Here is a 25,958-nt window from a genome sequence, read left to right as displayed (position 1 = left end):
CACTGTGTCCGTACCGGCGTTCCTGCTTCACTGGTTTAGCATTGTTTTTATCGTCACTTTGTCCGATCATGGCTTCCCACTCCGCTGAAGAACCATTCCCTTTTCATGGGTTGCTTCCCAAAAAAGAGACTGGTTCTGCGTCTTTCCTTACAAGATTTCCCGAGTATGATGGAAGGGGTGTCCTTATCGCCATACTCGACACCGGTGTGGACCCAGGGGCCCCGGGTATGCAGGTACAGCAAGATAGCTAATGCAAGACCGGTGCTTTCACCCATTAGCATTAGGCCGCACTAACGTTAACGATAATGCACGGCATCAGACCCCAAGTGCTGTTAGCTATACCGGGTCAATGGAAAACAAAACAAAAAAACAGTTCACGGAAAGGTTTAAGAACACCATGTTACTCAGCGTTTGCATTGTGTGATAGGGTCTTGAATAACACCATATCAGTTAGCATGCACACGCGATCATTATACAGTTGGCACCAGTTAGCTATGGCTAACCATCTAGATAGCTAAATTGCTTTTAAGTTAGGATGATTGCTAACAATAGCACAGTAACGTTACGCTAGCTAGCGTCAGGCAACTATGGTTTTATGTCTTCAGTTTATGTACGGCCATCGCAGTGTCAAATATCAAATGTCAATGGACGAAGTAGCTAACGTTAGTGGCGTTTAAACATTTTAATGCTGCAAGCTCATTGCTAACATACTGATGTTCTCTCAGCTGCCAGGGACAGCTTTAAAGACAATCATTATGGTCAGGTTAGTCTGATAGCTAGTTCTAGCGTTAGCCCTCACATATATCTTCAAGTGTATTCTTTGTCACTGCTCTCAAACTCCTGTCAACGCTTCACGCAGGCTCTGGTCAACGTCGCCTGTAGCCATTGAGGTGTTGGAATAGGAAGACACATTTCTTGACACGTGGCCTCAGACATGATGGCTTAGATTGAAATGTAGTATCTGGCTCAAAAACACTTGGAGTTACCGGTTTACTTGTAACGCTAGATCGTTAATGTATTTTTTATTTTTTTTATTTCAGAACAAACTGTGCTTGCTTTCGACGCATGCGCGGGCCAGTGTTTTGGGCTGTGATTCGGATGTTTCTTTCATTCCAAGATATAAATCGTTTCCAGTCAACCGTAAAACAATGAAAGATACTTTTGAGCTCGAACAGCCTAAACCTGTAGGATATTTTCAACACATTTTCAGCACAATACCATCGTGCTGAATGTAAATGTGTTCAAAGTCCTGATATAGTGCCTCCTCCTCAGTGCTACACGCCTGGTCTAAAACCTCTGGTCTGAGTCAGAGTGTAGCCAGAGGGTGTGGTAGGTAGTGTATTATAAAAGTGACCTGCACTGGACTGTTTGATTTGGTCCAGATTCGAGATTCCAGGAACAAAAAAATCTTTATGTCTGTGGCCATTATACGGAGGCTGACAGTTCAATTGGAATTTCTCCAAATTGGCTCAGTAGACTTTATTTTCTTCAAGGATGCATCTTTCAAGTGTAGTAGTGTATTATATAATGCCAACGGCTTGGGCTACTGAGCAAAATTGTGCTAGCACCTTCACACAGGCAATGCGAGTCAATGACATAAATCTCTCTATTTTCTATACAGCTGTGGATGAAGCAGATTTGTTGTGTACCCAGCCTTAATCCAAACTGGTACATACCTACACAATTCACACACACACACATACACACATATGTGTGCTCTGAGGGGTTTAGTGGCATTGTCATACAGCTCTTCTATTAGGAGGTTTACCACTTACTCTGAGTTAACTTACCCAGGTTTGTCACTAAACCACGTATTTGGAATACCCCCCCTGATCTAGTCATACTGTTTATTAACTGCGCCTGTAGGCAACTCAACTGATTTCCTTTTTTTCTTTTGCACCTGCGTTTCGCGTATATTTTTGCACGACATGTGGAGGGTGCTACCGAGCAGTGCGGCCGATAAGTGATTGGCTGCTTGCTTGTCTGACTTGAGAGACACACTGAATAATCAACTAATAGCGTGGTTTGTTTAGCTTATCAGAGTCAGGGACTGAGGCCATGGAACTCCGAGTTTGGTTCATGTAACTGACCTGTGCGTAGTCTTTATGTGTTGTGCTAACAAATTTACATTTAACCAGTGGTTAAAGTGGGATTTGGCAGGTGGGGGAACCCTAAAATCCAGTGTCTGTGCAACGGGGAAAAATGACTCACCGTTGGACAACATATTGAGTATCGTGGTGTAGCAATACTTTTTGGACAAGAATTGCTGGCTTCTTGGTAACCTCTGTACACTCGAAAAATTAACTCACCATTTAATTTAACAATATCATCAAGCTATATCGTTGCTATGAAAGAATATATTTATTATTAATTTATGAGGTTGCGTTATAAATTAGTTCCTCACTGGAACGGCAGCCATGGCCTACTGGTTAGCACTTCGGACCTGTAACCGGACGGTTGCCGGTTCGAACCCCGACCAGTAGGCACGGCTGAAGTGCCCTTGAGCAAGGCACCTAACCCCTCACTGCTCCCCGAGCGCCGCTGTTGATGCAGGCAGCTCACTGCGCCGGGATTAGTGTGTGCTTCACCTCACTGTGTGTACACTGTGTGCTGTGTGTGTTTCACTAATTCACGGATTGGGATAAATGCAGAGACCAAATTTCCCTTACGGGATCAAAAGAGTATATATACTTATATATACTTTATACTGCGTTCCTCCCCTTTCCCCCCACTTTAACCCCTGCATTTAACCTGCCAAACATATCAGAACTTTTAACAAATCCAACAAATGTCTTATTGTTATCGAGGAAGTGTCTATCACATGTCTGTGTGTCCATATGTGTTCCTACTGTTTTATTGGTTAGGCCTCCACAACTTGAGAAATGAACATTACACATTGTGAATGTATTGTGTGTGATGATAATATTGTGCCTGTTTTATGTGGACTCTTTTGAGTCTTGTGACAGGAATATGTCTTTGTGATTGCACTAACCATGTATGTATTTTCGGTTATACACAGACGACAACGGAAGGGAAACCAAAGGTAGTAGACATCATTGACACGACAGGCAGTGGAGATGTCAATATGTCGACAGTTGTGGAGCCAAAAGATGAGACGGTGGTGGGTCTGTCAGGGAAGACACTTAAGGTGAGATTTACCCACCCCATAACACAGCACATATAAAATATTATTGCAAACATCTTGATGGTAGTCCCTTTCCGACCAAGTAGTTACAGGAACTTAGTTATAGGAACAGTCCACTTCTAAACAGTTCTACTAACTACTCTCCCCCAAAACCGGTTTTTCCATTTGCATTCGCACTGCCAAGTGGCTATAGGAACTGGTTGCCCAGTCAATTGCAAATTGCCCATTCAACTTGGGTTGATAGTGGGCATGACTTATAAGTTGGACCAAGCAACATAGACCTAGGTCACAAGATAGATAGATAGATAGATACTTTATTGATCCCCAGGGGAAATTCAAGGTCCCGGTAGCATACAGACAACACACACACATTCACTAACAGCAGAAAAAGTAATTAAAAGTATAATATAAAAACACAACTAAGCAATAAGGACAGTAGAAGATAAAGAATATACTAAATATACTAAAATACAAATTATACTAACTAACACTTAATCTAAATCAATTCTAAAAACAGTATCCACATAGTGGTGATTAATCAATCAAGAGGCGCTTGCAATGACTGAGGCAGGGACTGAGCCTGTGATTCTCTGTGCATAGTAAGGTACGGTAAGGTGCTCTGTGTGAGTGAGTGTCATGGTGATAGTGCAATGGTGATAGTGGTCATGGTGATAGTGCAAATGACTTAAGTCCAACAGTGCAACAGTGCAAGAATAAAGTCTATATATCTATATTATATATATATAACTATTTTAAGAAAAGAAAGGGTGCCTATGCGGAAAAGGGAAAAGACTGTTCCCTGGAGTAGGAGCTGAAAGAGTTACAGGAACTGTGGTCAGAGGAACTTAATAATCCTGTGTGACGTATAATAATTATATGTAATGATGTCACATTTTACCTCATCAATGTTGCCTTTCAAACAGCTAATAGTTACTGATGTTGAGAATTTGTTGGCAACACTGCCTTATAATATAAAACAACTTTTCTATAGTCTATTGAAATTTGAAATAGACTGTGACAAGGATATGATTTAAAAATTGCATTATATTCTTTTTTATATAATATATATCCATGGCCACGTAAACTAAAGATGACCAGAAGTGGTGCAACACCAGTGCGGTACTCGGAGTTTGGCCAACTCCGCCATTTTGGATACCAACGTCAGATGACTCTACAGCGTAACCCTATGGGGCGAATATGCTACGTTGAAATAAACAGCTTATTTTCACCATTATAACAGCATATAAACGTTATCATCAACGTTTGTATATGTATATTATGTAAAAGGCCCTTACAGAAATATTGGTCTCATGGCGCCCATTTGATTCCCTAGTTGGCCAAACTCTCTCTACATCCTCACTCTGGCGGTACTGATCAGACTCCACCAGTGGATGTATGCCGGTGTATTTTAGCCCTCTTGACGTACATGTGATGTGTTACCCTATCTGAAAAACATAATTATTTTCCCACAGATCCCTACTTCATGGGTTAATCCATCTGGAAAGTATCACATAGGAATCAAGAATGGCTTTGACTTTTTCCCTAAGGCCCTCAAAGAAAGAATACAGGTAATTGATAATAGTAATAGTATCATTAAGCAACATCCATGTATTTTTGCATTTGCTATTTTGGTAACAATAGAATTCATGCAAGAAGTGATATCAAAGTCTTTAATACAGTGCACTGTGTTGGATACAGTGCATTCAGTACATTCTGTGTTGAATGCAAATTTGGTTTGTATTGGTTTGGTTTGTATTTCCTTTTCCACGTCACGAAAACTGCTATTTTAACTGGGGAGGTGTAGACTCTTCCTGCTGTAGCGGCGTGTTGTTCATCTCATGAGTAATTTGAGACAGTGTAATACGGTGACCTGTCCAATTCACAAGTCTTGAGGAGGTGCACATTTGTCCTTGCCTGTTACAGAAAGAACGAAAGGAGAAAATGTGGGATCCAGGACACAGAGCTGCCCAGGCTGAAGTTAGCCGTAGGATAGAGGAGTTTGACCAAGCGCACCCAAACCCCTCACAGGTGAGAAACATTCACACACACTTATTCATAGCTATGTTATAATAAAGACTTTCTCTTGTACACTACCTGTCTTCACTTATGCACATTCGGTGAGTGCAATTGCTTATTATTAAAGGTTGTATCAGCGATTTCTGGCCCAAAAAAGGCCCAAACATAAATGATCACATTCATCTAATCTTTCCTAACGATCTACTAGCTGCCTGCCCCATAAGCAAGCTGTCAAAAAAACGCGTCTCTGTAGGCAGCCTAGGCTCCGAGATCTGTACACAAAAACAATTGCTACCAACAAGGGTTGACAACCCCTCAAAAACAAAACAAAGTGTTTCAACCAATAACCAGCGAGATGCGCGTTTAGGAGAGTTTTAATTGCACGGGAGGGAGGGGGAGGGAGTAGCAAGCTAGCTTTCTGTTTTGTTTGAACATCAACAGAAGTGACGTATCCCCGCTATCGCTGATACAACCTTTAAATGGATAGTTCCAGTCCAGCCAATATGATGGCTGGTCCCGGATGCGATGCCTGCCGTTGCAAGTCTGTGACGCTTTGGATAAAAGCATGTGCTAAATACCAGTCAACTTTATCTTTCAACTTTATGTGAAAATTGAAACAGTTGAAAAAGTGGTTTATTGGTGTATGACATTCATTTGCCCCTCAGATGGAGAAGCTTCAGAAGGAGGAGCTGCAGGCCCAGGCGGAGCTACTGACCACGTTAGAGAAGAAGTACAGTGACCCCGGTCCTGTTTACGACTGCGTACTCTGGCACGATGGGGTCACCTGGAGGTAAGTTCGACTGTGAAAGATAGTAATTACCGTATTTTCATAGTTTGGCCGGTGCGACTTATAGTCCGGAAAATACGGTAGTTACACTTTATAAACAAATAAACATAGCAAAGCATGCTGTCATCCTTGTTTACTTAAACGTTAGCCTGGTAATGCCAGACTTACTACTGACCCAACTAGTATTGGGTTTGACTCTAGTATTGCAACAGGCGTAGACGTTGCGTTAACTTTGAAATCATTAGTCCAGCCTACTCAATCACATTGATCAGGGATTCGTAACGCTACTTCCCACTTTGCCCTAACATTTCCAAACTGATGCATCAGCAGTCAGGAAACAGTGTACAGTATGTAGACCTTCCTTTTTCTGTAAATAAATGTACACATTCTTCCGACTGCAATTTTTGATATTTGCAGGCGTTGCTACTACTGTTTATTGCAGCCACATTCGATATCGAAACTATAGTGTCATCACCTCTCGTAGTGTTTGACCAATCATTTTACTTAATCGAAGTGTGATTTTGATTGAAATTTTGTGACTTTGATTGTAATTTTACTTAATCAAAGTGTGACTTTGATTGAAATTGAATTTTGTGACTGATTGAAATTGATAGAAGTGTGACTTCTCATGTTAATGAGATTTTATCTGTCTCTGTGTGTGTATCAGAGCTGTTGTAGACACAACAGAGAATGGGGACCTGGCCTCTTGCACGGTGCTAAGCTCCTACAGAGAAAGACAGGAGTTTGCTACTCTCGGTGATGCCGAGATGCTCAACTACTCCGTCAACATCTATGATGAAGGAAACACGCTTTGCATCGTCACTAGTGGGGGTAAGCTTACAGCACTTGCACTATAAAATCAGAAGCTTTTATACTTTTATACTAATTCCCTCTCTTGATCGACAGCATGAGCGATATGTATTGACGGACAGTATGAGCTCTGGGACAAATGGACAGTTTGAGCTTAATCATTGCAAACCACATTCTGGTATACAGGTCAATGTAGGATTTTCAATGAGTAATGAAAAAAGTAATTGATTTTAGATAAGTAAATTGCCACACCCAGTTTTAATTCTCTGTGTTGAATATTGCCACTGTAAATGTTAATGTTTATGTTGATGTTTGTGGTATTTGGCAGACACTTTTGTACAAAGCGACTTACAGTGTATGTACATTAGGGCTACACAATTATCGCAATCGTAATCGCAGTATGAACCAACGCAATTACCCAATCACAAAAGCTACAAATAATCATGCACAGTTAATTTTGTCACATTTCTGACTTTTATATTGACAGTGCAGGTGCGTTAGTTTTGGGCAATGTAACAGTCAATCAAGAAAAAAACTCGCACACAATTATTTGCCGTTGAAAAATAAATAAACAAAGTGTTTAATCCATCAAGCCAAGGTGCTACCAAGTGAGGTGATGTACAAGCGTTTCGGTCCTCAGACCTTCATCAGTGCTTCATCTAAGGACCGATACGTTTGTACATCACCTCACTTGGTAGCACTGCGTGGAATCGCAATATCGGTCAGAAAATTTTCAATTAAAAATGTTCCTCAAATCGTGCAGCCCTAATGTACACTACGTTGTTTACTTGTACATCGGTTAATGGTTTGTTTCTTTCATTTGGGCATGTGAAGGTGCTCATGGGACACATGTGGCCAGTATTGCAGCCGGACACTTCCCTGACGAGCCGGAGAGGAACGGCATCGCACCAGGCGCCCAGATCCTTGCCCTGAAGATCGGAGACACCCGCCTCAGCACCATGGAAACGGGGACAGGCCTTATCCGTGCGGTATGTGACATCCTCATAACTGAGCTTTCATCCATGTTCTTCAACAAAAACAACAACAACAACACAACAACACATTGCATTTTCATAGCACTTTTCAAGGCATCCAAAGCATTTTACAGTCAAGGGGGGACCTCACTAACCATCACCATGTTGATTTATAGCTAACAACTGAGATCCCTACGACAAGGTTAGGTTCAGTTACATTGATGTGTATGTCATTACAGTGCAGTGCGGTGTGGTGTGGTGTGGTGTGATGTGGTGTGGGGTGGGGTGTGGTGTGGTATGGTATGGTATGGTGTGGTGCTTTTAGAGATACATGCTAATGGAAATATTTTACAACCATAACCATCACCATATACATTCTCATCTTAGTTTTACGCATGACCTTGTGTCTTATTGACAGCGTCAGCGCAATCAATTTTTTAAATGAAATCGTAATCTGAACTAATGCAATTAGCTAATCGCAAAGGCTGCAATTAATTGTGCAGCTCGCAACCCCAGTCCCAATGGTTAATCTTGTTACATCTATGGTTGTTATATTCATGTCATCCTCCTTGTGTGACAGACAGTGAAGCCCACCAATCAGAAGTGCTGTGTCTCTCATGCACTAGGCATGCCCACCAATCAGAAGTGGCCCAAGTGAAATTTGGAACATTGAACTGAAGCTTGAAGCTTGAAATTTATATCATCATTCAAATCGCAATATCTATCAGAAAAATTGCAATTAGATATTTTATCCGAATCGTAAAGCCCTCATGCTTACTGTGACACTGGATCTGAATGAAATACATGAATTCAGTGATTAAGTGTGTTATAATACCTTTGTACATATAGTTGACATGAAATGACCAGTGGCCATTAGCTGTAAGCTTGCCAGCTAGTTGTGTGATTTACAAGGTGTGAACATGTAACCAAAAGTTATTCACAGGTCAAGACTGCATTTGTATTTAAGCAGAGTGCTGAATAGCTAATTTCAGCCATTAAGAGTTAGCAAACAAATGAAAGGCTGTTTACATGTTCTCATAGAACTCAGTAATATCTAACACAGCAAAGAAAATCCAGAAGACTTCAAATAATAATGCTGATTACTAAACTGATTATTAAACTGATTAGTATAGGATGTCAGAAATGTTTTCATTCGTACTACTGCATGAGTTTGAGATCTGATTGATGTTATTATTTTTTGCTACAGATGATTGAAGTGATCAACTACAAGTGTGACTTAGTAAACTACAGTTACGGCGAAGCCACACATTGGCCAAACTCAGGGTGAGAGGCAACCTGTTAAAGTCTTAATCAAAAAGTGATCATGCCATTGTGTCATTTATTGTCGTCTAGTTGTATGGTTGTACCTTACTGGGATTAATTTATCATCAGTCATCAGCTTTTTTCATCAGCCCCGTATTTGAGTTCTGCCATGTCTGTAATGTTGATGTGCATGTGGATTTCAGGAGGATCTGCGAGGTAATCAATGAGGCTGTGCAAAAGCATAACGTGCTTTTTGTATCGAGTGCCGGAAACAACGGTCCATGTCTCTCCACTGTGGGTTGTCCTGGGGGAACTACGAGCTCTGTGATCGGTCAGTCCAAACATGAGTCTAAATAACTAACCAAGCGCACACAAATTTTACAAATGTATAAATCACATATGCTGCCACTCAGTCTGCAACAACCAGGACTTAATCAGCTTTTACTTGAATGTTGAAGGTTGTCTTAACAATTAAGTTTTTGTATTGTCAGCTTCTTGTTCCAATCAGACTTTCATATACAAATCTGCAATTTCACGGTGAATGTTTTGTATCCTGAAACCTGTAGGTGTGGGAGCATATGTTACTCCTGACATGATGGTGGCCGAGTATTCACTAAGGGAAAAGCTTCCACCCAACCAGTACACATGGTCTTCTCGTGGGCCAAGCACAGACGGTGCCCTCGGGGTCAGCATCAGTGCACCAGGTGGCGCTATTGCATCTGTGCCCAACTGGACACTGCGTGGAACCCAACTCATGAACGGAACCTCTATGTCTTCTCCAAATGCCTGTGGTGGCATTGCATTGGTGCTGTCAGGTAGTGTTAAACATCTGATTTCTGTTGTTGTGTCATAAGCTTAGTGTGTTTACGTTTATGTTTATGTTTGCTTAGCAGGGGTTTTTACAGTAACAATAAACATTACTATAGCAGTAAAATGTTTTACTGAAAAACAAATATATATTAAATTGTAATAATAGACAAATTATAATGGCAATAATTATAGCAAGTCTTCATAACAACTTTACTATAAAGAAAAGTCCACACACCAATCGCTCTCAAGAAAATGTATTCTTTTAATCCGTGACAAAGCCCTCAGGAAGGGTTTGCCCCCAAACGTCACGGATCAAAAGAATATGCTTGGGAGCAATTGGTGTGCGGACTTTTCTTTATACTGTAGTTACACCTTATGTTTTGGCCTAGCACCCCGTTCAGACTTATTGGATGTGCTTGCTTACTGGATATTTATCTTCATAACAACGTTAATGATAACCATATAAACCATGAAACCATTAAATAACGAATCAATTACAGGTAAAAGCAAGGTAAATAAATGAGTTTTTAAACACTTCCTTTAAACGATAGTTTAGTATTTGTTCCAAACATTTTATTTTCTATTTTATGATGACATATGTTTAGATGTAAGTTGAAATGTAATCAAATGTGTGTTGAATGTGTAGTAATCAGATGAAACATATGTAGATGTGTATTTTTAATTTAGGTGCGTTTTTTTCTGCCTGTGTGTAGGTTTGAAGCAGAATGGTATTCGCCCCTCAGTTCCAGCAGTGAGACGAGCTTTAGAGAATACTGCTCTGAAGGTTGATGACATTGAGGTCTTCGCACAAGGACATGGCATCATTCAGGCAAGTCCAGTTTTACTGTCTGCATACAAGGTGTATTCCAAATCCAAAAGAATCATTCCATGATCAGATAACGAGCAATCCACGCACTCCAAGGGAGGTATGGATGATTACTCTTTATCTGAACATAGAGTGTGCACACACACACACACACACACACACACCGATACATTGAATAACCTCTATGCATACACACACACACACACAGATACATTGAATAACCTCTATGCATGCATACGCACACACACACACACACACACACACACACACACACACACACACACACACACACACACACACACTGATACATTGAATAACCTCTATGCATACACACAAACACACACGCACACACACACACTGATAAATTAAATAACCACTATGCATACACACACACACACACACACACTGATACATTGAATAACCTCTATGCATTTACACAGGTGGACAAAGCCTTTGACTACCTCATGCAGCATGCCTCTGTGCCTACCAACAATCTGGGCTTCACTATTTCCGTGGGAGCGCAGCGAGGCATTTACCTCAGGGACATCGTCCAAGTGGCCACTCCGTTTGACCACAGCGTGGGGATCGAACCCGTGTTCCCTGAGAACACAGGTAAGTAAAATAGAAAGCTGTGCAAGTGATGTTAGAAGTTAGGCAGTTTGATAGAAATTACCTGGAATTGACAATAAAACAACATGCACATTTTGCAAATTTGTGAAGATTGACGTAACTATTTTTGCATCTGAACTCCTTAAATATATATACTCTTGCTCTTCAGAGCATTAGGAAGTATACCAATCTGCTTGTCAAATTTCTGAGCTCTGAGATCGATTGGTTTTGTCTCCTGTAGAAAACTCGGTGCGCATCTCCCTCCAGCTGCACCTAGCCCTCACATGCAATGCATCATGGGTACACTGTCCGTCCCACCTAGAGCTGATGAATCAGTGTCGTCATGTCAACGTGCGTGTGGACCCGCAGGGACTACGGGAGGGATTGCACTATACAGAGGTAAGGCTGAGTATTTACCTGTTGAGGAGTACGGTCACAAATATGTGATTAGAATGTTCGCGAACCGAGAGTTCCACATTATGATGTCACAATTACCTCTGTATAAGGAACACTGAAACTATAGATTGTTTGCGTAAAAATCCTAGAAGGAACCAGAGTATAGGGCTGTACAGTGCTACATACATGTCAAGTCAAATCAAGTCAGTTTTATTTGTAATCTGAAGTCTGTATTATGGATGATTTATCAGCGTAGCACTAGTGACACCTTATTGAATATGTTTTCTAGAGTGTAGCCTACAGATGAGGTGTTTGTGACCACGTACCGATGCTAGAGATTTTGTGGATAGTGCTACAAAACTGTCAACCTCTGTAGCACCTTTGCTGTGAACAAAAAAGTTAACGCACAGTCCTGAGCTACATACAGACGTATTGGTGTATATTGGTGTATATTGGTGTTGGTTAATGAGGAGCCCTTTGGTCCTTGTCAAGCACAGCCTCTAGATGGCGCTAGAAATCATCTTTCCTTTCGTCCTCTAGTGTTGTTTGTGCTTAACCTTGGATGAGGTTCAGTTTGATGGTTCTTTTCCTGGCATGAACTGTGATATGACTGTGATGATGGATGAACTAACATGTTCCCAGCTGATGAGGGCACACTTGGCATGTGGGCAGCCGTGGCCTACTGGTTAGCGCTTCGGACTTGTAACCGGAGGGTTGCCGGTTCGAACCCCGACCAGTAGGCACGGAGATCAGAGACCAAATTTCCCTCACGGGATCAAAAGAGTATATATACTTGCTTACTTACTGAGCCAGCCAGGCAGCTACAGCGCTACACTCTGGGGGCATCTTTAGAGTCGTGTGTCATCACTGTCATCGAGTGTAACCCTGTAGCTCTAGTTGTTGGCTTTAGCAACTTGAGCTAGGTAACACGGATTGTTTTCGTACCGATAGTACTCAGTGACTTCGAGAAACCGAGATCTATGTGAAAAAGTTTTCCTTTAAGGGTTCTGTGACTAATCTACATTGTGGTCAGGAACATGTTAAAGTGTAATTTGTTTCAACATTGCAACTTGGTCTTACCTTGGAGCTGCCTTTTTAGTATCCCTACAAGGCTGACTTTCTGGACCTTAAATACTGAATTTGATCTTTGTGAATAGTATTGCTAAGATGTTAACGTGTGTGTATTCTTGCCCGTATTTCTGTAATTTGCATATCTGTTGTCTCCTGTAGGTGTGCGGATATGACACAACAGCCCCAAACGCAGGCCCTCTCTTTAGAGTGCCCATCACCGTTATAATCCCTGCAAAGTAAGACGGAACATTTATGTCTATACATATATATGATTCATTAAAACATGAAACTCCCTTTGGGAAGGAAATGGGATCTGCTGTCTGTTGTTATATAACTTGTTTATGTTTGTCTTGTGTAGAGTCCCAAATGGACATAGTCCAGAAATTTCTTTCACTGATGTCCACTTCAAACCGGGTCAGATCCGCCGGCATTTCATCACTGTACCTCAGGGGGCGTCCTGGGCAGGTGTGTGTGTGTGTGTGTGTGTGTGTGTGTGTGTGTGTGTATTAATACGATAGAAGGGTGTTCTAGAATAATGACAGACTGATCACTGATTAGCCACTTAGAATTGTGTTGTTTGTGACAAAGTCTAAGAAACTGTTTAATACATGCTTGCGGTCAATAACTTCCTTGTCTTCTGTCTCTCGTCCTCTGCAGAGATCACGCTAACGTCACACTCGGGAGACGTGTCCTCTAAGTTTGTGCTGCACGCCGTCCACCTGGTCAAACAAAGAGCTTACAGAGCCAATGAGTTCTACAAGTTCTCCTCTCTGCTGGAAAAGGGCTCTCTGACGGAAGCCTTTCCCGTGTTGGTATGCAAACATACACACACACACATACACACAGATACACACAGGTACACACACACACACACACACACACACACACACACACACAGATACACACACACACACACACACAGATACACACACACACACACACACACACACACAGATACACACACACACACACACAGATACACACACACACATACACACACACACACACACACACACACACACACAGATATACACATACACACAGATACACACACACACACACACACACAGATACACACACACACATACACACACATACACACACACACAGATACACACACACACACACACACACACACATATATATATATATATACACACACACACAGACACGCGCACACACACACACACATATATATATATATACACACAGATACACACACACACACATATAGATTGTTTTTCACTGTGGTAGTTGTTAAAATACAGTAAGATTCTTATATGTTCTTGTGTTTGTGGTTGTGTGTGTGTGTGTGTGTGTGTGTGACTACAGCCGGGAAGGACCGTAGAGGTGTGTGTAGCACGCTGGTGGGCCAGCTTGGGTGATGTCACAATAAATTATGTCATCTCGTTCCACGGACTGACGACCACGCCCTCTTCCTTGCACATTGTGAGTTTATCCAAACAAAATCTCCCTTTAAGTCACTCGTGGGGTGCGTCAGGACTCATGCAGCAACCTACAGTGCTGGCTTAAAGGAAAAGTTTGGTGTGATATTGACCTAAAGTGTGTTGAAGCATGATACCGAGCAGCAACTGGAATCCATGCATTTCCACGGAATTATTTTTGGAATCTGATCCCTTATCATTCCCTTATCATACCCTTATCGTACCTGTTCATTCGTACTCGTGGCTCGACTTATCGTGACTAAATTAAAGATGGCGGCGAACGGTAAACTTCCTGAAGGTACTGTCTGTATAAATCGTCTTGTGAATAAACTACCAGTGCTTTTTCAAAGTTCTCAATGTCTCGTTTTAAATGTCAGGGCCCTCAGAAGTCTACCAATGAAGTGTGGAGCTACTTTGAGCCTCGTAAATGGTGTAAAACAGGGATTTATTTGCATGGCTAGTCCGATGCCCGAGGCACCCCCATTGAAAATCTGTTGGTAGCATCGGCTAACTAGCGCCAGATTTCGGAGTGCAGACAACAGTTCAGAGACAACAGTTCACACTCGGTATCATGTTTCAACACACTTTAGGTCAATATTACACCGAACTTCTCCTTTAAAAGCAATGCATTCTGGACTTTTTTGCACAATGCAAACATGCCTTGTCTGAAGTCCAGCACGCATTTCTTTAAGCCAGCACTGTAAGCGGCCTGAAGATGAACGCACCCATAGTCTCCTTTTCTTTTTCTGCATCATTGACCGTCATTATGGCTTTCTTTTTCCCAGCATGCATCTGAAGGTATATCCTCTTTTGAGGTGACATCACCTCTGCGCTATGAAGACGTCTCGCCCAGTATAACTCTAAAGAACTGGGTCCAGCCTCTTAGGTACACCATGGCACCATTAAAATGCTTTTACGTTTTAAGAAACATATTTCTTTAACCAGTCTTTGTTTTTTGTTCAGTAAACAAACATAATTATTGTGTTTTTAACAATAACATTGAATTCCACAATGATACATTTAAAAATGACTGCACCATGGTAATCATATATTGCCTGTTCTTGCATTGATTTTACAAAAAAATATAACATATGTAATAACTTACACACTATACATGTCCCGTATGTATATGTTTGCTTTGTTTTCTCCAGGCCCACTAGTGCTAAGACTAAAGCTCTCGGTGCTCGAGATGTTCTTCCTAACAACCGCCAGCTCTATGAGATTGTTCTCACATACAATTTTCACCAGGTACGTACCAGCTGTGTGTATGTGTATGCAATGTTGTATATGTATGTATGTATGTATGTTATATCTTATATGTGTGTATATATACAGCAAATTAAGAGACCACTGCACATTTTTCTGATGTCATGGTTGGCTAAGTGACATTGGAATGAGTTGACGGTCATATTCAAATTTGCAGTGGTCTGTTAATTTTGAATATGACCTTCAACTCATTCGAATGTCACTCAGCAACTGTAGGATGACATCAGAATATGTGCAGTGGTCTCAATTTTTTCCAGATCTTTATGTGTATATGTTATATGTTATATGTAGGTGTGTGTGTGTGTGTGTGTGTGTGTGTGTGCACCAGCACCTCTTACTGTGCTGTATGCTCCTCTCTCATACAGCCCAAAAGCGGAGAGGTGACGCCTAGCTGCCCACTGCTCTGTGAGCTGCTGTATGAATCAGAGTTCGACAGCCAGCTTTGGATGCTTTTTGACCAGAACAAAAGACTCATCGGCTCAGGAGATGCGTATCCACACCAGGTAGTAACCCCAAAACAAAACAAGTGTCACGAAAAAAAACAGCACCGTGCACATAGAAAATGTCCTTGTGTGAAACGGGTTTCGTTGAATTTTAAGATTACATTGGCCAGGCATTTCTAGTGCATGGATGCCACTGCATTCATTGAGGCCAAAACATGCCATTGAAGAAGTATTGAAACAGATTTAACAGTGTCATAATGTTTGGCAGTCGTCCATAGAGCAATGACTACATCACAGTTAATTTATAGATATCATTTTGGCATTTTCACAGTCTCTTTGTTATGCTTGTGTGTTTGTGTGTATGATCTGCTGAATCGGACACAGTACTCGCTCAAACTGGAGAAGGGGGACTACACAGTGCGCCTGCAGGTGCGTCACGAACAAGCGTCCGAGTTGGAGCGCCTGAAGGACTTGCCCTTCATCGTGTCACACCGCCTATCCAACACGCTCAGCTTGGACCTTTACGAGAGCCACCGGGCTGCGCTGCTCTCCAAGAAGAAGGCCAACTCCCTCACTCTCTCCCCGGGAGCCTGTCAGCCATTTTACATCACCGCCCTGTCCGATGACAAGTACGTGCCCTGTAGAAAAGCACAATTAGCCTGATCTTCAGAGTTGTGCAAAAACGTACAAAATCTTGTTCTATGACTGGTCAGTTCAGGTATTTTTTGTCATTTATACACTAAACACCGGTATCGTCAAATCAGTGGGCTCGTTTGATCGATTCAGCGCTGCGCAGATCTGGCTAAACTTAAAGCAACATCAAAGAACTTTTCCTCTGTCGCACGCACTATTTGTTTATCCAGCACCGGCTTTGCAAATAACAATGTCCACAGACAATTTTATGAAAGTACGATGAATTGCGACATCAGATGCAAGTCAAATTTGTAGTTTCTTATGTCTCATTCCACCGAACTACAGATCCGCTACCCGATCTGGCAAACATAGTGATACCGGACAAGGAAGCCATGGAATTTTATTCCTTCAGATACAGGTCTTGTTATTGCCTCTTTGTACACTTTCAAAGTGTACAATCACCACACTACCATGGAAGTGTAATTATATTTTGAGCATTGTTAGTGGTATAAAGTAGCGACGTGGCACCTTGCCCTGTTGCACTGTAAGCCCATTCAGTGATAATGTAAATAAACGGTCTTGCTCAAAACGCCACCAATTAATGTAATTTTGCTCTCGATCAAAAGTTTGAAGTTGTTAACTACCGTAAATAGACCCTAGGTTGTTTTTACTCCGGATTTACACTTTAACATTACACAACATGACGCAGGATACAAAGACAACGCACAGTTGGCTGGTAATAGTAATATTGTTTTTACTCCGGATTTACACTTTAACGTTACACAACATGACGCAGGATACAAAGACAACGCACAGTTGGCTGGTAATAGTAATATTGTTTTTGTTTTGTTTTTTTGGTTCGGTTGGGGTTTGTGTTTTTCCTTCTTTACAGAATCCCTAAAGGCACTGGTCCCGGCTGCTACCTGACTGGATCCTTGGTTCTACCCAAGGGCGAGTACGGAAAGAAAGCAGTGAGTTGCCCTGTTTCTTTCTAAAAAAACTCTTCCCCCTTTGGGATCTCATTGGGAATACTGTGGGACTACTGTGGGACTCATCTAATTGGATGACAAGATAACCTTTACGGTCATGGCTGACTATTCATGTTTGGGTACTGTTATTACTTGCAGATTCAGTAGATCTCTCCCTGAGGTAACATCTTCCAGTGGGATTAGTTGTTTAGACCACCCTTTACCCGACATAAGGCTAGAACAGGGGTGGAGACCACCCTTTACCCCAACATAAGGCTAGAGCAGGGATTTAGACTACGCTTTACCACAGCATATAAGGCTAGAGCAGGGATTTAGACTACGCTTTACCCCAACATAAGGCTAGAGCAGGGATTTAGACTACGCTTTACCACAGCATATAAGGCTAGAGCAGGGATTTACACTACGCTTTACCACAGCATATAAGGCTAGAGCAGGGATTTACACTATGCTTTACCACAACATATAAGGCTAGAGCAGGGATTTAGACTACGCTTTACCACAGCATATAAGGCTAGAGCAGGGATTTACACTACGCTTTACCACAGCATATAAGGCTAGAGCAGGGATTTAGACTACGCTTTACCACAACATAAGGCTAGAACAGGGGTGGAGACCACCCTTTACCGCAGCATATAAGGCTACAACAGGGATGTAGACTACCCACAGCATATAAGGCTCTAACAGGGGTTTATACTACCCTTTACCACAACATTAGGCTAGAACAGGGGTGGAGACTACTTTTTACCACAACATTAGGCTAGAACAGGGGTTTAGACTACTTTTTACCACAACATATAAGGCTAGAACACAGGTTTTCAGCTCTTATGTTGTTTTGACGTCAAGGCAACAACCCGATTCAGGTGAACATCAAAGGAAGGAGGAAATTGTTGATATTAGTTAAGTTTAATTCTAATAATATATCATTTATATAATTAATCTATTAGTTGATTATTTTTTTCCCTGTGGTCTGGTCTCACTATTCCTTTGTAGGATAAGCTTAGCAGTGAAGTTCCCATTACTAACTGAACAGTTACTAATGCTGTACATTTAACGGCCCAGTTTATGTTCTTTATATCTATCTATCTATATATAAGTCCCCTCCCCCACTTGGATAGGAGTTTTTGGAATTGCCTTCATGGCATCTGTTTTTTCAGGATGATTGGGTGGACTGGGCTCAGACATAATGTAATTGATTGAGAGGACACAGTTTGATCGTCATATCCTCGTACTTCACCCCATGTAGGTTCATGTAGTGTTTGTAGAAATTATATAATTCTTTTGGTGGTGTAACATCTTGCCTAACTTGGCCACGGGTGTAGTTCTCTTCCATTAAATCGGTGATCATTGTAGGGCTGCATCTACCAATTATTTTCATAGTCGATTAGTCTGTTGATTATTTTCTCGATTAATCAAGTAGTTGTTTATTTAGATAGATCTTCGGCAATGCATGAGGGGATTATACATTTTCAGTGTAGTCACTTGGATGAGGATGCAACTTGAAGAATGAAGAATGAAGTTGGAACGAGAGAGAATGTAGAGAGACAGAGAGAGACAGAGAGAGAGAAAGACGGAGAGAGAGAGGATGTTTGACGAGTGTGCTCCTGTTTTTCTCCTTCTCATGATGTGTCATTCTAACCACCAGGGCCAGGCCACAGCAAAACGACAAGGAAAGTTTAAAAAGGTACTGCCTGAACTAGGTTACTGTACTCTGTAAAGACACTAGCTTAAATTACTGTCGGTTAAAAACACAAAAAATGTACATGGGAAGTTGCCCATTCATGATGCAAATCAATATTTTTTTTCCCTCCAGGTGTTGTAACGTTGAAAAGAAAACTGTGTGTGTTGCATATAGTTAGTATAATTGTAAACAAATGTCCATTTTTTTTTTTTTTTTCATGCCAATCATTTGTTTGTTCTTTGCAACTTAACACCACTAACTGTGAAGAGGTAATAAAGGGTGCCGCTAACTGTGAAGAGGTAATAAAGGGTGCCTGTGCTCAGACATATAAATATATATATGCGCTGGCATGAATGATGTCTTTATGACCTTTTCCTTGTCTAAGGTAGATGGCTTTTTCATTTTGTTGAGGTGTCAGAAAAACCCTTTTTTCGAGCCTTGCCTTATCAATAGATAGGTATATCAATAGGCAAATAGACAGAAAGGTGATAATTGCATTTGAAACATTGTGAGCAGTTTTATACGAGCTTTGAATATCTAATCGAAACATAGCTGGCTTACAGATTTTGTAGAATGCTTGCTTTGTCACAGTTAACAAACCATGGTGATGATATGGCATGTAGAATTCCACACCGGCCACTTTCGACAGTATCGAAAATCTGTTTAGGTTTTTTTTTTTCTCTGCTAACATGGAGCATGAAGCAACACAGCCAATTATACATTTCAATAGTGATTTTATTCAGATAAAAGGAAAATGTGTGACATTTCTAAAAAAGCATAAAGTAAAGTGAATGGGATTCAGCAGGGGCTTTTATCTGGTAAGAATATATATGTATATGTTAAGAAACTATAAATCACGTTTTTTGCACAAGCAGTGAGTCACATACCTCTATTGTCTTCGGTCGCTTCCTAATAAAGTCCATACTAGTCATACTACTAGACTCGCTGTAGAAAGGGAAAGGCAAATGGCACTCTCATTTGTTTATTGCATGTTGCGCTTAAAACACATTGTTTTGCTTAAGTAAGAAGCTTAAATACAACCTTTTTGAACCATGCGCCTGGTGTGGAGCCTATTTTCTCCGCTGTCAAAATAGGAAAAGTAGATTCAGACACACCCTAAACACACTTACCCCTCACGATTCACACTATCCATTTAGAACACTAAAATATGACCCTATATCGCTAAACACATCACTCCTGTTGTGACACCATTTCCCTCAAAAGATAAGTCACTATTGGTCTAATTTTTCGCTTCAGTATTGTAATTTTGGGGATTATCTCACCTGAATGAGCCTGATTAATTCACTTGAATGAATAGGAACCGGGACAAAGTTTTGCTCAAATTCCACAACATTATTTTTCCGTGGCATAAGAGGTTTTGTCTGGCTCAGTATTTGCACGTAATAAGCTTTGAAATCATATAGCATTGAATTCATACCATTGTCTCCAAATCCTAAACCTTACTATTTGCAACAAAGACCTCTGTCGCAGTTCTTTATCTAAGAGCTATTTCTTGTGTGACAGACTGTTGGATTCTAGTCCCATGATTGTTGTTAATCGTTCATTTATGATTTACCCCTAGAATGCACATCCCATTATTCTCACTGCTGTATAATCAGTGTTTCAGGATATGCGTTTTTCTTTTTTAATTAGTCAAACATTGTCATTATTGTCATTGCTGTCATTTCATTAAACTTTGTATAACTTTAATATTTTTTAGACCTCAGCTCATTACAACTTGTTTGTTTGTATACTATGCCAGTTTAAAAAGATGTAAAATAATGTTTTACTTATGAAGGGGATCATATCAAAAATCTGATAGTTCCAGTTGAATAAAGGTAGAGTTGAGTAGGTAGTTATCTCTTAGAAATGAATGTATAGCATGACAGACAGCCTCTTGTATGGGTCAGGCTGATGTTCCAGGGGTTAAGTAAACCAGCTGTGTTTTGATTCATGGTTATTTGAAACTTTCTCACAGTGCCTCCCAATAGTTCCATCCAATCATGCGTGTTTGTAATAAAACACTTCATCAAACGGCATTGTAATTGTGGTGTTGCTGCACAATTATGGTGCTCTTGAGAAATCTCCATTTTGGCTTGTTTCAGGAGAAGTAAAGAAAAGGAAGTCCTTGTTGTTCTGATGACCGTTTCACGCGCCAGTAAAACAATATTGTGTTTTCTTGTGGACTTTTCAGGATGTTGTACCGCTTGTCTACCACCTGATTTCTGCTCCCAACAAAGCCAAGAATGGAGGGATGAAGGATAAAGAGAAAGATGGAGAGAAAGAAAGGGACGTGAAAGAAGAGTTCTCTGAAGCCCTCAGGGATTTGAAAATCCAGTGGATGACAAAGTGAGTAGGCTATTCTCAGATCTCTGCAATATGTAACCCAGCAATAAGCTAAACCTACAGTAATTCCTCCTGTTTTTGCTGCATTATGTATAAAATGCAAGACTGTGTATTGGGAATTAGCCAAAGTGTGTACCGGTATTGACCGCACATGTGTATTAACCAAAGTGACAAATGGGCTCTGTGCACAAGCTTACTTGAAGTCACCAAACCAGTTTCCTGTACGATGAAATCGCTGTCAACAAGTAATGCTTCGGTTGTACCAAAACGTGTGTTCACCGAAAATACTTCCCTCCTTATTTTGTGCAGCCACTGCACGTAGGCTGGCGTTTTTAGAAAAAAGGAAAACATTTGTTAAGTTTTTATAACGACTTGAAGCCGAGCAGAGCGGCACACTGCAGTGCTCCTCAGAGCCTACGCCTACGGACATCAAGACTCGCGTACATTATATTTCTTACGTTTTGGTACAACTAAAGCACTAATCTTCAGGTGCTTGTTGACAGCCATATTAACGAAAAGGAAACCGATGCCGAAGCTAGTGAACAGAGCCCATAACCCAATAAATCGAAATCAGATTGTGCTTCAGAACGAATAATCAGAACGAATAATTAAGAGAACTGTGTTCCCATGTATAGCCCGCCTCTGTGTATTAACCTCATAGCGTAAGAAACTTTGCAAAATCAATGTGTAAACCTCAGTTAACGGGCGGAAAATTACGGTAATGCATTTCATGTTCAGGACAGTCAGATGAAGATGAGTGTGATGATCAGTGTGGCTTACTCTACAGGTTAGACAACAGCGCTATTTACGATGAGTTGAAGGAGAGCTTCAGCACCTATCTACCACTTCATGTTCAACGCCTGCACCAGCTTGATTCAGAGAAGGTGCACATCTACTCAGATATGAAAAAATAGTTTTATTTTAATCTTCCTGGCTAATCTTTCTATGTGTAGAGATGCTGTATACCTGAGCTATTTTTCATCAGATGATTGGTTATGTCTAACTCTATCCTATCCTTTGTGCAGGAGCGATTGAAACGCCTGGTAGATATCGTAGATGCTGCGGATGTGGTCGTCTCACACATTGACCAGACGGCCCTCGCAGTTTACCTTTCAATGAAGACCGACCCCAGGCCTGACGCTGCCACCATCAAGAGGTTTTAAAATTATATCCGTACTTTACTGCTATGAGCACTCTGCTGCCTTCACAGGAAATTATGACGTTCACAATGCAAGCTTTCGCCTATTGCTTATTTATGTTTTATTTGTGTGTGTGTGTGTGTGTGTGTGTGTGTGTGTGTAGCGACATGGAAAAACAGAAGTCGTCTCTGTTGGACGCTCTGTGTCGGAAAGGCTGTGCTCTGGCTGACCAGCTGCTCCAGGCTCCGCAGGAGGAAGGAGCCATCGCTGGAGCAGGCGCCGGTGCCCGTGTCGTGGGCAGCTCTGATGAAGCAGCCCAGGATGTGGCCAAGGCCCTGACCGAGACATTTTGGGAGGTGCAGAAATGGGCAGACCTCACAGATTCTAAGGTGTGTGTGTGTGTGTGTGTGTGTGTGTAGATTGGATTGTAATTGTTATTCTTTCAGTCAGTAAGTCTGTTTCCTTTCATGTTGCATCACGTTTTGATCCACCACAAACTGGTACACAAGCTTTCCTTCACCGTCCGAGGCCCGGCATGCAGGATTGGACCCAATAGCAGACACCAAATCAGGAATTTGGAGAAGACAGGGACTTTAATGAATTTAACTTGGTTTAACTTTGTTTAATGACAGGCAGGCTAGAATTAAACATCACAAAACAGGCAAAGACAGTCCAACACTCAGATCATGAAAATCCCAAAATCCAAATCCATTTTTAAAGGTGAAATGTAATCCAAAAACAGCACAAAACCATCAAAACAAGACTTGACAAAGACTGCATTTGACTTGGTACAGACTGGACTAGACACAGAATCAACTTGAGCCAGACAAAGGCTGTGTCCGAATCAGAAAAAGTCCTGCCTTCTAAGATAGCATTTGGTGGCAGGCATGTCTGTATCCAATATTCTATAAAATGCTGACTTCCAAGAGTTTTGAGGGCAGCGTAGATGCATCCTTCATGCTGCCTTCAACGTCCAAAATGTTATTTAATTGTGAGCAGCTATTGGTAACTGGCAGCAGCTGAAAGATGCAGTCGAAGTTATTCTGCTTTCTGGTATCCTGGCAACTGCGTTCTGTGTTGCTATCTTGCCAGGCCACTCGAAACATAGTTGCTACCTTGATGCCTGCCAAGGCAAGTGCCTCGTTAGACAGCTGAAAGCTGTGAGGCAGCAGGCAGCTGCCTTCCATTTCTGACTAGTGACTGGGAACAGGTGTGCAGGAATAACTCAATCAACAGAAACCAGGAAATGCAACAGGCCAACCCTCGTAGCGAGCAACAGGGGTACACGGGGTACTATCACATTAGCACGTTCACCATACAAGAGTTGTCCTTGAACCTGTCTTGTTTTACTCTCAGGTTTTAAGCTTTTCTTACAAGCATGCACTTGTGAACAAGATGTATGGGAGGGCTTTGAAGTATGCATCTAAAATCGTTGAAGACCGACCCAGCAAAGACAACTGGAAGAACTGTGCTCAGGTAGGTCACATGATTTGTTCTTGATGCAAAGTGGTGCAGTGCGCAATACAGTGTGTAAATACTGACTCAAACAAACCTGTGCTAATTAAATGAACTGGGCAAAACCTTTTGCCAATCTAATAGCATGCAACACCACGCTACACACAAACACCGGTAGATCAGTGCACAGACGAGGAAGTTCTCATTAGAAGTGACTCAGTTTCCATGAAACTTTTAAAAATCATTAACGATAAACTCTCAAACTCCCTCAAGTCAGCCTCTGACATGTTTCTCTAGTTTAACAAAACACTACAAATAACCTAACTCATTTCTGCTATTTTGCCGTGCAACATGTCAAACAAATTTACAACAATATTAGTGTGGTTTCCACAGCACAGTAGCCAGATGTAGAGCAAACCAGTCCCCACAACACAGCGTTATTTTGCTGGTGATGGTCTCAAAATATTGAAATCAGTTATAATCTAAACAATTGTAATCAAAACCCTGATCAAAAGAATAAGTGAGAATACACAGCCTATTAAGATTTAAAGGCTATGTTAATATGACATTTCATACTAAAATGTAGAAATTACAATTGAACCCCTTTTCTTCTGTACGTAAACACGCCTACAAAACAAAACAACATTTAGACTTCCTTCACATACACTGATGCTGTCATTTGTGAATCTGTAATGCCAGATAGTTACATTAACAACTTCCTTTTGGAATGACTTTTATGCAAGCTCTAATCAGTTCATTCATCTGGCAAAATACACCAAAAGCAATTAAGCCTGACAACCACAACATACTTATGTAGGAAGTACTGTCAATTTATTTTTAAAACTGTATATCTCTGTTTCCTGCAGCTGATGCGGTCTTTGGAGTGGATGCATTGTGCCAACTTTACTGACAACTGGCTTCCCATTATGTACCCGTCTGAGTACACACCCTTTTAAGGGGCCTACGATAAATGTGTCGTTTTAACTGGCTGCCAATAGACTGCTTACATGTTCAATATGCAGAATGCACAGACAAACAAAGGCAGACCTCTCACCCTGATGAATGCAGTAGAAATAACAAGTTGGAATGGAACTTGATTTCCTACGTTCTTTTACGGAACACTCACAGAATGACCTAATTACTCCTCACAGTACGTGTAGCCCCTCAGCACACTGCACTGTGGTTATTGCGAAACATAATTGGATGCTCGAGCACATTTAAAGATAGAAGCAGTGGGCACATTTCACTGTCATTTCAAAAGAATTTAACTTTTCTCTGTAATGCTGAGAAAATGTTGTTCTGAATTTAGTCAAAAAAGGCACTCTCAGATGAGTTGGCCTCCTTGAATCAGAAACAGTTGTCAACGGTACCTCACATAAACCTTTCATCATAACATCAACATAAACATGATATAAACCTGTCATGGCTTATCCCGACATGTCATAAACGTCCATAGCCTGTAATAAAACAATGCCTAGTTATCATTGTCTGTGTTTTGTCATGACGGCTCTCCATATATTTCACATCATACACTTATGTTATGAGCTGTGAGAGCAATTTCTTAGAATGGCACCATGATAAAGTCTCATTCAGCAGTGACTATCGTAATGGTTATTGGCTGGATTATGATATATGTCATGACATGGTTAAACCAATCCAAACATTGAGGTTACAAGTGAAAAGTTAACTCTGTTAAAATAACTGTAGTTGTGAATTATCACAAACAGTTACCAAGGCAATATCAAATGTAATTAATCCTTATTATTTTCTGACATTTATGTAAAATGTATGCATGTTTTGTAACAGTTTTTTTTGTAAATTCAGAATAAATATGACTGGGCTTTTATTCACACAGCT

The 25,958-nt window shown here is 41.0% G+C and overlaps 1 protein-coding gene across 2 annotated transcripts; it reads left to right on the top strand.

Annotated features, from left to right (window-relative positions):
- Window positions 1–25,953, top strand: tpp2 (tripeptidyl peptidase 2). 2 transcript variants are annotated; one of them, XM_076302877.1, is made up of 29 exons: window positions 1–233; window positions 3,020–3,148; window positions 4,618–4,713; window positions 5,069–5,173; window positions 5,827–5,951; window positions 6,616–6,779; window positions 7,593–7,747; window positions 8,940–9,016; window positions 9,199–9,326; window positions 9,562–9,810; window positions 10,519–10,634; window positions 11,072–11,243; window positions 11,482–11,639; window positions 12,867–12,943; window positions 13,066–13,172; window positions 13,365–13,519; window positions 14,040–14,156; window positions 14,938–15,038; window positions 15,304–15,400; window positions 15,784–15,921; window positions 16,246–16,490; window positions 17,387–17,465; window positions 19,126–19,164; window positions 21,356–21,510; window positions 22,295–22,391; window positions 22,533–22,663; window positions 22,810–23,035; window positions 24,003–24,122; window positions 24,968–25,953. In XM_076302877.1, the coding sequence occupies exons 1-29, from the start codon at window positions 69–71 to the stop codon at window positions 25,055–25,057; spliced, it is 3,813 nt and encodes a 1,270-aa protein (XP_076158992.1). In that variant the 5' UTR covers window positions 1–68; the 3' UTR covers window positions 25,058–25,953. The 2 variants fall into 2 exon arrangements, with proteins under 2 accessions (XP_076158992.1, XP_076158993.1); XM_076302878.1 differs by lacking the exon at window positions 19,126–19,164.
- Window positions 25,954–25,958: the final 5 nt, after the last annotated feature.

Source organism: Alosa pseudoharengus, unplaced genomic scaffold, assembly GCF_046254945.1.
Source record: "Alosa pseudoharengus isolate Yale_2024_CS ecotype anadromous, Long Island Sound unplaced genomic scaffold, YU_APseudo_1.1 YU_APseudo_1.1_scf_24, whole genome shotgun sequence".
NCBI classification, from domain to species: domain Eukaryota; kingdom Metazoa; phylum Chordata; class Actinopteri; order Clupeiformes; family Clupeidae; genus Alosa; species Alosa pseudoharengus.
This window is presented reverse-complemented; position numbering and strand designations above follow the sequence as displayed.